The sequence below is a fragment of the Schistocerca nitens genome, chromosome 6 (genome assembly GCF_023898315.1).
Source record: "Schistocerca nitens isolate TAMUIC-IGC-003100 chromosome 6, iqSchNite1.1, whole genome shotgun sequence".
Classification (NCBI taxonomy): Eukaryota; Metazoa; Arthropoda; class Insecta; order Orthoptera; family Acrididae; genus Schistocerca; species Schistocerca nitens.
This window is the reverse complement of record NC_064619.1, coordinates 85,895,988-85,915,061: the sequence shown is the minus strand read 5'-3', so window position 1 is coordinate 85,915,061 and position 19,074 is coordinate 85,895,988. Positions and strand designations below refer to the sequence as shown.

The window sequence follows — 19,074 nt, the reverse complement described above, 5'->3', positions numbered from 1 at the left end:
GCCAAGTGATCGGGGATAAAAGCCCACTGCAGTGTGCTACCACCTGGCAGCATTGATGTAAACTTGTAGTTGAGTGGTAAGGGCCAGCTGTGCATGCCATGAACCGTGCATATTGTTTGTCAGATCCGTATGTATTTGGCCCATAACACCATTACATCCCACCAGTTGCGTATGGGCAAAAGTTGTGCACATTTTAAGAAGTGCACAACTGAAGGTGTGCTAATGACCCTGATGCTAAGTTTCATGAAGTCTAGAGGAGTAGCAATGTGGCTTAGTGTGGTAGATTTAGTGGCGTGTATTTCAGATTACTGCATCTATGTTATGTTTAACAGCATTCATAGAATAATAACATCTAACAAAGAGTGAAAAGTTTTAGGGTGCTCGCATGCTCTTGTACTCTTAATAGCAGCTGCCACTGATAGTACACAGTGCCTTGTGAGACTATGAAGATAATAGTGAAAACAACACACTATACTTGCACTGGAAGTAAGAGAATTGAACAGAAAATTTATAATTTGTACAAAAAGTAGACCTAAACAAACAAATGACAGTAACACAATACTATTTTAAGGAAAGTATTTAAAAAAATAAATTGTTTCTTTACAAAATAAAGACACAAAAATAAACACACAAACTAGGGGCAGCAAGAGTTTATATGTTTTTAGCTCCTAAAGCAGAGCCATTTGAGTTCATCTGCATTGCAGACTGATCTTTTCCCGTTTTAAGTCTTCACCATTATTATGCCATTGTTTGTTCACACATTTTGTAGTCCAGTAGTCTTTCATAAATAAGATCCTCGTGTGTGTGTGTGTGTGTGTGTGTGTGTGTGTGTGTGTGTGTTTGAGGTTTACGGGCGCTAAACAGCGTGGTCATCAACGCCCAAAGATCCTCATGTTTTGTCAGACCTGACTTCACAAGTTTCTTCTTTGCTGTGGAGATTTCAGTTCTTATCATTACTACACAAACTTCACTATTATCTGTCCAGGTTTTGAAAATCTTGCCATATGTCATTCAGTGTCTTTCAGGCAAGATTGATCATTAATTTGTCTGTATTCTCTTTGTCATTTTCAGGATTCTCAGACAGTCTGAAATTATTTCATTTGTTAATGTTCAAGTTTCTTGCACTTTGCTGTCAGCTTGTGTTTGAGCAGTGGTGCCCAGTCCTCAGTTTCTTTCAAAGATTTGTTTAGAGATCTCACTCCCAATCATCTCTAGAGTTCCCTGTATCTTGGCAGTCACTGCTGCTGTGACAGCATCAGTGATGGACTGTACAATGAGCCCGAGCACGTCTGATGACTGAATTGCGGTACTCGCCACAGCTTTCACGAGTACGGAGATGTCGGGGGTGCCGGGCAATGTGGTTGTAGTTCCTGGTGTTGGCTTGACTCTGGACTGATCCGTTCTTCAAACTTATTTTATATGTAAATTCTACGTTTCCAGACATGACTTCTTTATCTGCTAAGTCCCCTCTGCAACCCCTAGAAGCCTGTAATAGTAAATGTGAAACACCTTTATATGTTTATACTAATCCTGAATCTTAGATAGTGTCTTCAGCCATTCCAAATTCAATCACTTCTAAATGATGTTGACATTTTACTTGAATTGCTATCATATATTTCCCTGGTTATGTTTCTGTAGGCACAGCGGGTTCATGGTTTTGATCTCATTTGCATTACAGAAAGCAGTAAAGGGTATCAGTTTCATGTCAGTCAAAGGAAACAATCAGGTATGGTCTACCACAGGGTTGTAATTTGGGTCTCTGTTGTTTCTTATATGTACACTGATGTGCACTGATGTGTCACTGCCAAGTAACATACCTTGATGAAACTTGGAAAGTAAATAAAAAGAACTGCTACAGTATACTACAAAAGATAACTGAAAGAAATACACAATGAGACGAACAGAAATGACACTATTATTCAAGACAATAATTTCACTGAAGTCATGGAAATGCATGGGATTAATAGAATGTGTGATCGCTATGGACAGCAGTGCATGATCTGAAACGGGCTCTCATGCTGGTCACAGGGTTGGTGAGATTTCTAGTGGTAGAATGTTCCATTCCTCCTCCAGCAAAGTTGACAACTACTGGATGGCTATTGGTGCACATGGACAGGCTGTAATATGTCACTTCAATGCATCCCATAAGTGCTTGTTGGAATTAAAGTCAGGGGCATGTGCAGGTCAGATCATTCACTAAATATCCTCTCATTCGAAAGCATCTTCCACATGTGGTGTTTGATGCAGTTATGCATTATCATCCATAAAAATGAAGTCAGTGCCAAATGGATGGCTAAAAAGATGCACATGGGGAGTGTCACAATAACCTTGACCAGTGAGTGTATCATATTCAGAGTTTTGGAGATCAGTATGCCCATGCAACATCATGCCGCCTCATGCCATACCACCTAGACGACTACAATGATCATGTTAGACAACATTCCTGGATGCATTACATTTTCCCACCTTCATTCCAAATGATGGTATGCTTAGCATTACTGAACATAGTCGCATAGATGGTACAAGTGTAAGGCATGATGTTGTAAGGGTGCATTGCCTCAAAATGTTTGGACACATTACACTCACCGGTCATTCTTATTGCGACATTACGAATGACAATGTGCTACCACAGTGAGCAGTGTGGGTGGAGGAGCTCTTGGAATGACAGGAAATTGTCAAATGGACTGGCCTGCCTATTCCCGTAAAGTAAATTCCACCAAGCATGTGTAGGATGCATTGGGGAGATGTATTGCACCATGTCTATATGCACCAACCACCATCCAGCAGTTGCCAGCTTCACTACTGTGGGAATGGACTGCCCTACTACAAGAACTCCTTCTCAACCTCCTGAGCACATTGCAGAACATGCACTGCCATAAACGGTGATGGCACACCTATTAAGTACTGTGTACAACCTTTTGTAATGTCCAGAGGACCATTATAAATCACTGTGATTTCAGTCTAATTATTGCCTATGAATAAAAGTATAATTCCTGTTCATCTCATTGCGTATTTGTTTCAGTTACTTTCTGTACTATACTGTATCAGTTCTTTCTATATATGATAGAAGTTCCATCAAGCTCTGTTACTTGGCAGAGAAACACCATTTGATATTTACTTTCACCCTTAAGTTTTGCACACCATTGTATAAATGATCTTCCCCTTGCATTGTTAGCAAAATAAAAGTTTTATCGCTTTAGTACGTAATAACAACTGTGGTATATGATAAAAGTAATACCAGTTGTCTTACTGAAAGGGCAGCTAAAGAAGTATCTGGAAACAAATGCATTCTTACTGATTTTTGACAAGACACAGTAAATATTAGTCAGTACTTCTCACAGAACTTCATAAATATAAAAATAGGTTACTTAAATGATGAAACAAAGAAGTAGAGGGGCTGGCCAGTACTGACCTCAGCTCAGTACAGCTGATAGATACACAAAACAGAACAGAAAATTTACATTCCTAGCTTTCGGAACTTTGTTCCTTCATCAGGGAGGAGAGAGGGGGGAAAAAAGGGGAAGAAGGGAAAGTGGATTCCCCTCTGACGACAATGCCTCCATCCTTACTACCCTCCGTGTTTACCTAACCATGTTGCTTCATAACCTGGGTTGTGAGTAACTGAATCCACTTTCCCTTCTTCCCCTTTTTTCCCCTCTCTCCTCCCTGATGAAGGAACAAAGTTCCGAAAGCTAGGAATGTAAATTTTCTGTTCGGTTTTGCGTATCTATTGGCTGTACTGAGCTGAGGTAAGTACTGGCCAGCCCCTCTCTCTCTTTGTTAGTATTTGTTTCACATATTTGTATGAGATTTTCCATTAATCATTTAGAAACAAAGAAGTAAAAATTTTTGAGCATTTTGTATTACAGATAAAAGACAATCTTAATTGAAAACCCCACACACTACATTTAATGAATCACCTTACTTTGCCTACATTTCCAGCAGCATATGCATCAGTACTGTTAACACTTATAATGATTTAACAATGGAGAAAGTAGTTTATTCTTTATTCTGTGTATCTCCATTCACTAATCAGGTAGAGAACTTTTTTTATTTTTTATTTTTATTTTTATTTATTATTATTATTATTTTTTTTTTTTTATTTTTTTTATTTTTTTTTTTTGAGGATGGAGTTAGGGGTCAGTAAGGTGGTGGGATCAACTTATGGAGATAGTATTGGGAAAATAAATGTGTTGGAAGAACAGCGTTTGGTGTTAGTTGTAAAACATCCTGCAGGGACCTCTTCAAAATACCTTGCCTTTTGACAACTGTTTTATTCATTAATATTCTGTCTCTTTAATTTTAGCTGTGCAATGCTACAATTTTTCATAATGTTAAGTCACGTCATTGTATTGCACTTTAATAAAATGTATGTGTTTGACTTTTTTCCTCATCCGGGAGACATTTCCTCTTTGAGGAAGTCCACTTCGAAACTGATATCAGTGACAATGAGACAGTTATAGCAATAATGAATACCAAAGTACAAAGTGTAACTAAAACAAGCAGAAATACATGATCAGCAAACAGCAGAGCAGCAGTAGTGTCATGTCTCAGTGAAGAACTGGAAATGTTTAGCTTAGGACAGAGGCTTGTAGAGGAACTAGGAGTTGAGGAACTATAAGTTTAAATGAATAGTTGAACATGCACTGAATAGATATGTACTCAGTAAAACAGTTCATAATGGGACAGGCCTTCCTTGGTATACACTCATTCCAAAGAAACTTATAAAGAAACAGAGATTTCTGCATTATAGGCATATAACAAACCATAGGGCTAGAGATAGAGAGGTGCTGAATGAAAAATGTTGGCTTTGTCGAGAGATGTATGAATCCTTCAGTGACTACTGAACAGAATATTGTAAGAAGAAAGTCTGTTAGTGGCACCAAAGTTAGCATCCAGTCACTCATGGACAAGCCACGAACTGAAATTTAGAGTAGCAAAGCAAAAGCATAAATGCTTAACTCTGTTCTCAGATGTTCCTTTACAAAGAAAAATCTAGGAGTACTACCGGAATTAAGTTCTTATAAGACTGAAAAGATTAGTGAAATGGATATTAGTGTTGGTGGCATTGAGAAACAACTGAAATAATTAAAACTTAACAAAGTTCGAGGACCTGATGGAATCCGTCAGATTCTACACTCAATTTGCGGTTGAGTTAGCCCCTTTTCTAACTATAATCTATCTTAGATCCTTCAAACAAAAAGCTGTGCCCAATAAATAGAAGAAAGTGCAGATGGGTAGAAGAAGTGATCCACAAAACTACCATCATATATCCTTGACATCCATTTGTTGTAGAATCTTAGAACATATTCTGAGTTCAGACATAATGAGTTATCTCTTACAGAATGACCTCCTCCATGCCAACCAGCATGGATTTTGAAAAAATAGATCATGTGAAACCTAACTTGCACTCTTCATACATGACATCTTCAAAGCCATGGATCAAGGTAGTCAGGTAGAGGCAGTATTTCTCGATTTCTGAGAAGCATTTGACTCAGTGTCTCTCCAGTGCCTATTATCAAAAGTGCAATCATAAGAGATATCAGATGAAATTTGTGATTGGATTGAGGATACAGTGGGTGTTCCAAAAGGGTCCTGCAAACTCCATGCACACACGTTGCCATGGGGATTGCGACTTAGGCAAAGCAGAGAATTTTTGTGGCGGAGCGGACTGATTTTCTGAGCATGCGTGACACTGTGATGTCATCTCTTCTATTTGGGCGTCCATACGCTGCCAGGTAAAGTGTCGCTGCACTGACGCTTTCATATGAACAATCCTCCAAGTGTCCTTGGCGAAGTAATTGCAACACTTCTTTTTGCAAAACTTTAGGCATCAACACACTTGATTGGCCACTGTCATTCTGAACAAGAGTCACACCTTTCTGTACAGCGAGGCTACGCCGACATGCAAAGTATCAGCACACAACAGAGTTCTTTACGCAATGCACAGAATGAGGCCAAGATGTGTGAATGTAGTTGAGCAAAACATTCAATTCTGGATCATCAGCCATGGCCTGTGCAATTTTCTTATAGTTCAGCACAAAAGATTGAAGCAATTCAGAATGCTGAGCATTGATGTGACAACAAGATGTAGCAGAAGTGTCAAAGTCTGTATCAGGCCCAATCAGAAGACGTGAAAGTGCGTCCAAATTACCATGTTGAGCCGTCAGATGATACAAAATCTTGTGCTCTGGTATTGAGACAACAACAAAGCCCATCTTTGAATTTTTGGGCAGTTTGTACAGGAACCGGTTTTGTCGGATGAAACAAGGGCTGCAAAGGCTTGTGATCCATTACTAAGTAGAGTCTTCTGCCATAAAAATGGTGGTGGAATTTGGTGACACCATACACAATAGCCAAAGCCTCTTTCTCAGTTTGTGAATAGTTACACTGAGCTTTGGATAACACTTTTGATGAAGAAGCAATAGGTCTTTCTTTATCTCCAATTCTGCGTGAAAGCACTGCACCGATTCTGTAAGAGGAAGCATCAACTTCCAATATAACTGGTTTGGCAGGATCAAAGTGAACTAAGCATCGATCACTGAGCAAAGCATCTTTAAGTTTTTGAAAAGCTGCTTGGCACTCATCTGTCCAGATAAGTGGGACATTCTTGTGAGGCAAGCGATGCAATGGAGCCATGATTTGTGCAACATTTGGTATGAACTGAATATAATAGTTTACTTTCCATAAGACTGACTCCAATTGGGTGATATTGCAAGGAACTGGCAAGTCTCATATGGCTAACAAATACAACTGAAGAGGATGTTTACCTTGACTGTTTATGATATGACTAAGATACTGCAATTCAGGTTTAAAAAAATCATACTTGTCCAGTCTACACTTTAGTCCTGCATCAGATAACACACAAAACAAGGCACGTAAATTTGCTACTATAATGTCATCCAAATAGTTTGAACAGTTTGTCACCTGTACAGTCAGCTGTTCCAAATACCGTTGGAAAATGGTGGGTGTGGAGGCACTGGCAAAAGGCACACAAATATTTCAACAAGCCCAAGTGAGTATTCACTACACACACTTTGAGATTCTTCATTGAGCAGTATTTGAAGATACACATCGTGCAAATCAATTTTTGAAAAGTAGCGTCCAGTGCCTAATTTGTCCGTAAAATCCTCTGGGCGTGGCATTGGATAAGAATCAATGACAGATTGTGGGTTGACTGTAGACTAAGTCAACACAGAGGCGAATGCGACCTGAAGGTTTGGGGAGCAAAACCAGTGGACTTGCCCATTGACTAGCTGATATGGGCGCAATAACTCCACGATCTTGCAATTCTTTAGGTTCAGCAGCGACTTTGTCCCGTAATGCAATGGGAACAGTTCTGGCATGGCAAAATTTTGGCTGAACATTGTCTTTCAGACTAACATGTGTGCAAAAAAATTATTAGCTTTTGCTAAACCTTCAGAAAAGAGTTCCAGGAATTCTTTTAGCAAGCTAGCTGCACTGTCTTTTGCATTGAATGCAGACACTGACAATACATTGTCCTGAATGTTAAAGCCAAACAAATCAAAAGAATCAAGACCAAATATGTTCTCACACTCGCATGATTTGAGCAGTGTGAAAGTCTCTGTTCGGATATGCAAACGACACATAGCAGGCAAAGTACATGTTCTGAGAACTGGAGTGTCTTGCCCATCATAAGCCATCATTTGTGTGCTAGTTTTAGACAGGTGTGGAGAGCCTAACACTTCATATGTGTAATGATTTAGCAATGTGATAGAGGCCCCCGTGTCTAGCTGAAATTTCACACATTTCCCACAAATAAGTAATTGAACAAAAAGTTTGTTTGACTGACATATCACTGACTAAACTGCATGCATGCTTGCTGGTTGCATACTTGGAATATGCTGCATTAATGACATGGGCCGTGTGACGAGAATCCCATCCTCGATACCAGTTGTTGGGTCATACCCACTCTTCTTGTATAGGGTGCCTAAGGGATGCTGCATTCTTGGAATGCTATACAATAATTCAAGCAAATAAGATTAGTGGATTTATATCTATAAAGCAGAATGACAATACTTAACCTATATTTACAAAGGTGTTGCAAACGAAGGGTGACATGCAACCAAGTCGAGTTCATGCAAGTTTGTCACATAGTTTGTGGATCACCAATACTGAATTCATAGTACTCTCTCCTAGGTCCTACTATACTCCGTGAATACATTCCACTAATGTCCGGCCTAGGCTGGAGCAGCGCTTATATTCACTTCAGTTTGAGGGTGCTCTTATTCAGCGCACCATTGGCCAACATTGTTTCACCGCCTTCTCTGGTCTTGCATTCTTCGTCTTCATCCCGGTGTTTGTGGTAATACCAGAACAAATGTAATGAAATGTCATCTGTGGCACTATTATCAAGCCCAGAAGATAGTTAGTAGTAAATTTCCAAGTTTCTCAGTCTTATTAGCAGCCTTCATTTTCTGTTCTGTTCCTAGTCTGGTACTCTGTTGCTTCTGCCATTTCAACAGGATCTAAATGATTAAATTATTCCCTTCTTGAAATACTTTGGTAAAGATACATAACATGGGTTTCACTGTCAATAAAACTCTTTGGGTTTGGGACCGCATTGTCAACTACAAAATTCCGATGTTTCAGCAGTTCAGCAATACACCCTGAGGAAGGCATCTTGCAATAGTCGCTGAAACGTTGGAATTTTATAGCTGACAATGCAGTTGCAAACCCAGAATAATTTTACTGACTGTGACAATGGCTGCGGAAGCTTACGTTTACATGGGTTTCACTGTTCAGAAATGTGTGCAATATGTGAACAGCATATTGTTTGGTCTCCATGTAAAACTACAAACATATGAGGAAGGACAGTAGTCAAGCTTTAATTAAGTGACTGAATCGTATCAGCCACTCATTAAACTATCATTCAAATTGAATAAAGGTTAGCTGTTATCACATAAGTATAAATTTGTAAATTACCAGACAGTTTTTAGTGTAGGAATGAAGTAAGAAATTAATCATATTATTATCATTCCAATGTGTGTATTTTTATTATGTTATAGGTACACCAACTGAAGAAGGAAACACCATATGAAACTGAATCATTAACTAGATCCACTTCAGCAAATGGAAGTCCAGGCTCAGCACTGGGTGGTGGGCTGAAGGAAGCCAAACGCCTATTCATCAAGCCACTTTTACCAAGAGCTTTGATGATCTTTGTCATTCAGTATTCTACTTTATTTGGGCAAGTTAAAGATTTTTACTTGTTTTTTCACTGATGCACTAAGATTTTTGAGCAGATTCATTTACACCATTACGCAAAGACTTTGTCATGCACTGAATGAGTAAATGAATGAAACCTCCCACTCTATAGCCGAGACATTGAACAGTGGATAAATATAGAAATATGAAGTTGAACATTGTAGCTCTTTTTCATCAGTCTGTACATACCCAGCACAATAAGTGTGAGCGTCTTGAAAAGCTGATCTATAGTGTTCAGCTTGTTATTTACATGCCTAAAGGCCGTTGGTTGTGTAGATCAAAAAATTCTAGATTGAAAACTAAAATGTGGCATTAAAGGGATTTCGCTTGCATACATGGAGTCATATCTTAACAGTAGAAAAAAGGTCATCTTATTAACTAATTATACCAGAGGAATAAGTCTAAATTCACAATTGGTTCATAACAAAAGGCGTAACACTTAATCTTGCGATGAGTTCTATTATGAACTCCAAAAAGTAAAAATGACTTATGGTATGAGAAGTAGAGATCAGTAAGCAAAAGAAGAAGAAGAAGAAGAAGAAGAAGAAGATAGGCAACTGCTCACCTGTAGCTGTCTGATGTATCGCACATAGAAACACTGAACTGTATACGGCATTTACACTAGCTTTGGAGCTCTTGCTCTTTCTGTAGCAAAAGAGCACACATTTGCACACACAACCATGTAGACACCTAAATTACCACACCCATGGTTACAGTGAGACTGACTGTTGATTATCAGTTAGTGGGTAGGTGGAGGTGGCAAGGGAGTAGGGAAGGAGTTAGAGAGGTGATAGCAAGATAGTGTGAGGCAGGTTTTTCAACAGATGAATCAATGGCTATACAAGAAGACAAAAGGAGTTCAGAGGGAAGAGCACATATGCGGTATCTTGCCCCCTAGTGATATATGCTTCTACATTCTTACATTTTTTCTCTAGTCATTCCTGCTTAGCAATTTTGCACTTCCTGTCAATCTCATTTTTGAGACGTTTGTATTCCCTTTTGCCTGCTTCATTTTCTCCTATCATCAATTAAATTCAATATCTTTTGTGTTACCCATGTATTTCTACTAGCCCTCATCTTTTTACCTACTTGATCCTCTGCTGCCTTCTGTATTTCATCTCTCAAAGCTACCCATTCTCCTTCTACTGTGTTCCTTTCCCCTGTTCCTTTCCCTAATGCTCTCTCTGAAACTCTCAGCAATCTCTGGCTCTTTCAGTTTATCAAGGTCTCATCTCTCTCATAAACTTGTACTACTGTGGTGAGTGTGGGTGTCATGTCTATCTCAGCTGCAATAAAGCACCACTATGCTGTTTGTAGTAGCTTATCCACATTCCTATTTTTTTTATTCATTATTGAAGCTACTCCTGCATTCCACTATCTGATTTTGTATTTATAACCCTGCATTCACCTGACCAGAAGTCCTGTTCCTCCTGCCATCAAACTTCACCAATTCCCACTACATCTAATTTTAACGTATGCATTTACCTTTTTAAATTTTCTAGGCTACTTGCCCGATTAAAGGATTTGACATTTCACGCTCTGATCCATAGATTGCCAATTTTGTTTTTGCTGATAACAATGTCCTCCTGAGTAGTTCCTGCCCAGATATCCAAATGGGGGACTATTGTACCTCTGGAATATTTTACCCAAGAGGATGGTATTGTCATTTAAAATCATACATTAGAGTTGCATAACCTCGGGAAAAATTACAGCTGTAATGTTCCCTTACTTTCAGCGATTCGCAGTAGTGGCACAGCGAGGCTGTATTGGTTGATGTTACAAGGCCAGTTCAGTCAATGATGTTAAGGCCAGTTCAGTCAATGATGTTACAAGGTCAGTTCAGTCAATGATGTTACAAGGTCAGTTCAGTCAGTCATCCAGACTGTCACCTGTGTAACTACTGAAAAGGCTACTGCCTCTCTTCAAGAACCACGCGTTTATCTGGCCTCTCAACAGATATCTCTCCATTGTGGTTGCACCTATGGTACAGCTGTCTGTATCACTGAGGCAAGCAAGCCTCCCCACCAACAGCAAGGTCCATGATTGCTTATTAGCCACACCTATTATAATTTGTCAGAATGTCTTGCCTCAAGGATGTAAAATGTAAAATGCTCACAGGTTGTCACTCTCTCTACCCCACTGCAGCTACCTAATGCTCAAGAGTGAAAGAACTGTACAATGAAGTGAATAAGAAGTTTTTGTTAATAATGTCTGTGAACCAACACACGATAGTGCTTTGTTCACTATGTCAATGTGTGCAGTTTTTAACCTGAAACTGTTGCCAGAAGTCTCTTTTTCTTGGAAAACTTTTATGTTATGATTCACAAACACATTGTGGATTAACAAACTGTATATCCATAAGAGAATATTGTTAAGATAATATTGAAAAATATTTGTGCTGGAGGTTTACATGTTATGTACTTCTTTTTCTCATAAAGTAGCATGTGTTCTCGAACATTTGAAAACACAATGGGCAGACATGACCTTCTCCTTTAATTTTCCTCCGCCATCAACATCTTGCAAATAGGAGGTCACTGGCAGTCACTCCACTATAAAGTACATCACACTTGGCTATTAGGTGGCTGCAGTGGGATGGAGTGAGTGACAAACAACCAGTATGCACAAATATTTAAAAGCTGTACATTCAGAAGAACATAACTGAATGTGGCCTGTATTTTCACTTGTGGTCAGTCGCTGGGGCTGATATCTTGCTAGTGTGCTTTGTTCTCCTTTTAAATATGTTATCAAGTTGGTGATGTCTCCTTGTGAATTGAAATCTCATATACTGCTTTCTGCCATGGCGCTGTAATACCATCATAAGCCTAAAAAAAGTTAAGCATAGTATAAAAAAAGTTAAGAGAGTACTATTCAACCATTACACCAAATGAGCAAACTGGCAGCGCACAGTTATAGGTATATAGAGGTTACTGCAAACAGTTCATATCTTGGTTTTTGTGATAGTAATTGTGAAGTGCCATAAAAGTATAAAATGAGTTACAAAATAAAATACAGATGTGAGGAGACTCTCACAACGCTTATAAACTTTGACCCGAATATTTCCTCTGTTGACAAAGTTGATGAATGTTGTGCAATCATGAGACTCCCTCATGTTATTGATGGAGAGGTTTCTAATTGTATAACTTCTAGCCATTCTTGTCTAGTGTGTTTGAAGAACTCATCTTGTTCACATGAAAAGGGAGAAACTGGCTGAAACCCAAAATTGACAATAGGATATTTGGGTTAAATCTGGGGTTTATATCAAAAATTTTGGCAATGGAACATGGACGTGGTTTATTCATCACAGTAGACAAGAAACGCAACTGAACTGAGATAGAAACTGAAGCCATATGCAAGATTGTTTGAGTAAGGCTCAGTATTCAGAGTGGGTACAAACCTATAATTAGATCCACTGACTACCAACCTGCCTCCAGATGTAACCACAAACTTTAGAGAAAACCTCGGCACTATAGTAAATACATTTCCCAATCGTATTGTCATCATAGGATGCCACTTTAATCATACAGTAATTGATTGTAATAGTTAGTGTTATAAGTGGTAGGTATTATAAGACATCCTGCGAAAGAATATTAAATATCTTTTCTGTAACCTACCTTAGAGCAGATAGATCAGAAGCCCAGTTGTGTAGGAAAACATTCTAGGAGAGAAAGACACTCCATGAAGGAATTATCTGAATGGGATGAAAATCAGTAGATGTGATGTACATGTACAGACAAGGAAATCATTGCAATTTTAGAAAAGTTAATTGATTTATTCAAGAAAAGTAGCTTCACAAATTAAGCAAGTCAATAACATGTTGAGCTCCCTCTGGTCCTTATGCAAGCAGTTATTCAGCTTGACATTGATTGATAGATTTGTTACATGTCCTCCTGAGGGATATCGTGCCAAATTCTGTTGAATTGATGCATTGATCGTCATAATACCAAACTGGTAGGAGGGTCCTCCCCATAATGCTCCAAGTATTCTCAACTGGGGAGACATCTTGTGACCTTGCTGACCAAGATAGGGATTAGCAAGCACAAAGAGATGTAGTAGAAGCTCTCACTGTGTGTGGGCGGGCATTATCTTGCTGAAATGTAAATCCAGGATGGCTTGCTGAGAAGGGCAACAAAACGGAGCTTAGAATATCATTGACATACCACTGTGTTGTAAGGGTATCATGAATGGCAACCAAAATGATCCGGCTATGAAAAGAAATGGCAATCGGGCTATCACTCCTGATTGTCAGGCCTTATGGCTGGTGACGGTCAGGTTGGTCTCCGACTGCTGTTTGGGGCATCTCCAGACATGTCTTTGCTAGTCATCAGAGCTCAGTTTGACAATTCTACTCCAGTCAATGCCTCCAATGACCAGCAAAGACATGCCAAGAGATGCCCCAGACAGTGGTGGGATACGAACCTGACTGTCACTGGCCATATAGCCTGACAACCAGGAGTGATTGGCTGGGGTGCCATTTCTTTTCATAGCTGGATCCCTTTGGTTGTCATCAGTGGCACACCAGCAGCACAGCAATACATCAACAATATTCTATGCTCTATTTTGTTGCCCTCCATGGCAAGCCATCCTGGGCTTACATTTCAGCAAGCTAATGCCTGTCCACACACTGTGAGTTTCTATTGCTTGTCTTTGTGCTTACCAATCCCTGCCTTGACCAGTGAGGTCACCAGATATCTCCTCAGTTGAGAACATTTGTAACATTATGGGCAGAGTCCTCCAAGCAGCTAGGGATCTTGATGATTACACCTGTTGTTGTTGTTGTTGTTGTTGTTGTGGTCTTCAGTCCTGAGACTGGTTTGATGCAGCTCTCTATGCTACTCTATCCTGTGCTAGCTTCTTCATCTCCCAGTACCTACTGCAGCCTACATCCTTCTGAACCTGCTTAGTGTATTCATTTCTTGGTCTCCCTCTACGATTTTTACCCTCCACGCTGCCCTCCAATACTAAATTGGTGATCCCTCAATGTCTCAGAACATGTCCTACCAACCGATCCCTTCTTCTAGTCAAGTTGTGCTACAAGCTTCTCTTCTCCCCAATTCTATTCAATACCTCCTCATTAGTTATGTGATCAACCCATCTAATCTTCAGCATTCTTCTCTGTAGCACCACATTTCAAAAGCTTCTATTCTCTTCTTGTCTAAGCTATTTATCATCCACGTTTCACTTCCAATTACACCTATTCAATAGAATTTGGCACTATATCCCTCAGGAGGACATCCAACAACTCTGTCAATCAATACCAAGCCGAATAACTGCTTTCATAAGAGCCAGAGGTGGACCAAAACATCATTGACTTTTTTGGTTTGTGAAGCTTTTCCTCTGGAGAAAATCATTTAATTTTTCTGAATTTGTAGTGATTTGTTTCTCTATCTAAGGTAGCAAATAGACCTGAGCTTTTTGAGGATATTCACATTGAAACTGGTATCAGTCAGTTACCATTATACAATTTAGCAACAATGATTACCAAGTATAAATGGTGATTAAAACAAGTAGAAAGATTTATATGTTCAATAAACTAAAGAGAGGCAGTCATGTGTGACAAGGTTTTAGTAATTATGCTTGTTTGCCTACTTAAAATTCACACATCAACTTTCCTTAAAGATGGCCCTACAATTAACAGATGAAATATTGAAAGATGAAGTTTTACTGTCTTGTATGCAAAATCATGGAATGAGAAATTAATTTATTTCTGCTCTCGTTTCCCATGCTATGACAACAGTTTTTAGTTTGATTGTTTCACTTGTCCATTTATACTTACATGTTGGTTTTATATCTTCAGTTTAATACCTTTCTAAATGATTGTATCATATGTGCCACACCTCATGTTTCTGCAATTACGCTGTTTTAGATATAGCACTTTATCACTTTAGTTTCCTTGCAGATATAATTTTTTCACATTTAAGGTCTACAGTTACTTGCTTTAGCACTAATACATCCACTTTTAGAATATTAATATAACTTCACAGAATTTTTGCTTTTGAATTCAATGTGGATATTAATATCATGTTTTGTTATGTAAATTTCAGATTTCCTTTAGTGCATTTTACATGTAACCAATAGTTCAGTGTAAGACATAGAACTCCTCTTACCATGTACCTTAAAAGCTTTTTACAAAGTGCACTGTTAAGATTTTGCTTTTTAATTATTGTCAAATCACTGCCCTGTTCTACAGGTGTCACTGTCATCAAGTACACTGCGTTAACATACCACTGTTGTGAAGACCGTTAGTGACATTTTCAAATGGTTATGTGTGTTTTGTTACTTTGCAGCATGAACACCATGAGACTTTGGGCACCTCAGCTGTTTGCCTCAATAGAAGAATATAATGAGTATCACAAGACTGATAATGGCAGTTTAGCATCGGCCTCTATCTGTGACATGATAACATTCACTCCACCTGAGGATGAACTACACGGCGTAGAGGAAGGATCTTGTGGCGTGGTAAAAATACTTGCTTAGCATTGGTTAACTTAATTCTTGTTTTCCAATTTCTACATTCAGATTACTCTCGTAGACAACAGAATGGTTCGCCACAAATTTGTGTACAGTAAGATATTGTAGAGAAAGGTCCTTTTCATACTTTAGAAGAACATACAAATGGAATATACAAATGAATTGGCTGTGACTTCAGTTAAATAGCCAGCCTGGTACTGACACGGCCGAATATAAAATGTAGAGAATTTGTGGTAGAATAGCAAAAGTAGCACTTATTCTTTGGAGCTGTGTATGAAGAGTGTATTCATGACGAGTGAATACAATTATACTATGCTACTGCAGGGAAAACACATTCTCAGGGTAAATAATACAGTGATTCTAAAGTGTAAAAAGGTAGATATAAAGGGCAACCTTGTTAATGGATGTTACAATTTTCACCATATGAGGCTGTATGTCTAGAAATGCAATATAAATAGAGATCATAGCCTCAAAGACAGTTAAATTAATAGCCAAGATACTGATTGAATTAATCATGCTAGATGAATCAAATTGTACTCTACATTCTGTGTGGACCATCCTTTTGATTTAAGAAGGCTGTAGAAGTTACTTATGGGAATTCCCTGAGAAGATGTTACAGATGAAGTCAGTGGTGGAAAAAGTTAAGATAACAACCCAACAGCAGTTAACACATAGAGACGTTGATATACATATATGCAAGATTGAAAATTTTGCTAGCTTTTGGACAAATTCTTTTTTCAAAATTATAGATGAAGTGCATACACCCCCCCCCCCCCCCCCCCCACACACACACACAGAGAGAGAGAGAGAGAGAGAGAGAGAGAGAGAGAGAGAGAGCTACATTGTCCTGAGACACTGTAACTGTGCAGGTGCATCATTGTGTGTGTGTGTGTGTGTGTGGGGGGGGGGGGGGGGGTCTCTCTAGCTCTGAAGAAAGTTTTATCCAAAAAGCTAGCAATGTCCTCATCCTTGTTTGTGTGTCTGTTCATGACTTGATAGTAATTTATGAAAAAATTTCAGCATTTTCCCCACGTCTGTTTCACACTAAAGATTTATGAGAATTAGTTAAGTTAAATATAAGTGTTCATTGGGAAGAAATGATTATGAATTAGCTGCATTTGCATAATTGCAAAAGGCTTTACACTGACTCTTTGGATAATGGTATGCACATGTACAGATGGTGTTAGTATTGCTTACACTAGGTATAAAAGGTACTGTGTTGGTGGAGCTGTCATTCATACTCAGGTGTTCAAGTGAAAAAGTTTCTGACATGATTATGACCACACAACAGGAGTTAACAGACTTTGAATGCAAAATGGTAGTTGGAGCTAAACACATAGAACATTCCATTTCAGAAATCATTAGGGAATTCAATATTCAGCAATCCACAGTGTCAAGAGTGTGCTGAGAAAGCCACATTTCAGGCATTACCTCTTGCTATGGACAACACAGTGGCTGACAGGTTTCATGACCGAGAGCAGCAGCATTTGCCTAGATTTGTCAGTGATAAGATTTTGCATAGAATTGTCAGTGCTAACAGATAAGCAGCACTGCATAAAATCAATGTGGGTTATGTGACAAACATGTCGGTTAGGACAGTGCAGCAAAATTTGGCGTTAATGAGCTATGGCAACAGACGACCGATGTGTGTGCCTTTGCTAACAGCACAACATCACCTGCAGTGCCTCTCCTGGGCTCATGACCATATTGGTTGGACTCTAGATGACTGGAAAACTGTGATGGGTCAAATGAGGCCTAATTTCAGTTGGTGAGAGCTGATGGAAGGGTTAGAGTGTGATGCAGACCCCAATGAAGCCGTGCACCTAAGTTGTCAACAAGGCATTGTACAAGCTAGTGGTGGCTCCATGTGGTGTGGGCCGTGTCTACATTGAGTGACCTGAGTCCTCTGGTCCAGCTGAACCAATCATTGACTGGAAATAGTTATGTTTGGCTACTTGGAGACCATTTTCAGCCATTCATGACCTTCATGTTCCTAAACAACGATGGAATTTTTATGAGTGACAATACACCATGTTACAAAGAATATTCTGGACAATTCAAGTGAATGATTTGGCCACCCAGTTGCCCGATATGAATCCCATTGAACATTTACAAGACATTATTGAGAGATCAGTTCAAGCACAAAATCTGCTCTGGCAACACTTTTGCAATTATCAATGGCTATAGAAGCAGCATGGCCCAATATTTCTGCAGGAGGCTTCTTCCAATGACTTGTTGGGTCCATGCCATGTTGAATTGCTGCACTATGCCGGTGGTATACCAAGACTTCTGTCACCTCACTGTATTGTTAATGACATGTTTCATGCTGTTGACACATCTTCAAATTATGTACAAATTTTTGTTGCATGAAAATATGCAAACCTATCTGGCACCAACAATCACTGATTTTAGCAATAAAACCTTTTGCAACAGAGACTGTTTCTTCTTTTTGGAATAATCAGTTACTGTTGCTGCACCAGGATCATATTGTGGAGTGAATAAAGTAATAGTTTTATGTGTAGACATTACAAACAAATGTATTTAAGAAGGGTAATAATAGAATTGTGTAATGCCAAAGAACAGACAGGTTACTGTGTACAAAAATACTGTGTGTACCGAAGTCACGATTCAGCCTGACCATGAAGTCATCTGGACACAAGGCAGACCTAAGTGAACTCAAGTTAGTCATCAGATGTTTCTGCTGGCCATCTGTTTCTGCTATAACAGTTGTAGAATCATTTCAGGGTAAGCCAACACTCAGTAGCACAGAATTAACAGATCATGCGGTGTTAGAACTGGGACATCTATGGATTCACTGCAGGTTACAAGTCTTCTAAAGTACATCTGAACACATTTTCTGAAAACTGTCTTGAACAACCAGTTAGACAACTGGCAAGTAATAGGAACACTTTAGACCTTTTGACAGTGTCAGTATAGAGATGGGGATTAATAAATTATTATGATGTCATCATAGTAATGTTAGGTACTGAAATTAATAAATCCATCAAAAGGGTAGGAGAGTTATTATGCTAAGGGGGTAAACAGATAAATAATTGTTAGCATCCCAGATAAATAGTTGTTAGCATCCCACTTAGGCAATGGATGGACATCATTTAGTTCCAATATGACAGATGTAGAGCCATTACAGACGAGGTTTAAACTGATTGTAATTTGTACTCTGGAGTTGTATGTACCAAGTAAATGGATTAACGATGGAAAAGACTCTTCATAATTTAATAATCAAATTTGGAAAATTCTGAGGAAGCAGAGAGTGTTGCACTCTTGGTTCAGAAAAGAACACGCAAATGTCAACAGGCAAAATTTAGCAGAAATTCGTGTGTCCATAATATGATCAATGCTTGAAGCACTCAAAAACTT

General features: G+C 38.9%; 1 protein-coding gene across 2 annotated transcripts in view; it reads left to right on the top strand.

Annotated features, from left to right (window-relative positions):
- The window catches only part of LOC126263006 (synaptic vesicle glycoprotein 2C-like), a 429,984-nt gene that overhangs the window by 382,176 nt on the left and 28,734 nt on the right, over window positions 1–19,074 (top strand). For both annotated transcript variants that reach the window (XM_049959967.1, XM_049959968.1), the window contains exons 7-8: window positions 9,030–9,211; window positions 15,513–15,684. In XM_049959967.1, coding sequence (XP_049815924.1) covers window positions 9,030–9,211; window positions 15,513–15,684 — 354 coding nt within the window. The remainder of the gene's footprint in view (window positions 1–9,029; window positions 9,212–15,512; window positions 15,685–19,074) is intronic.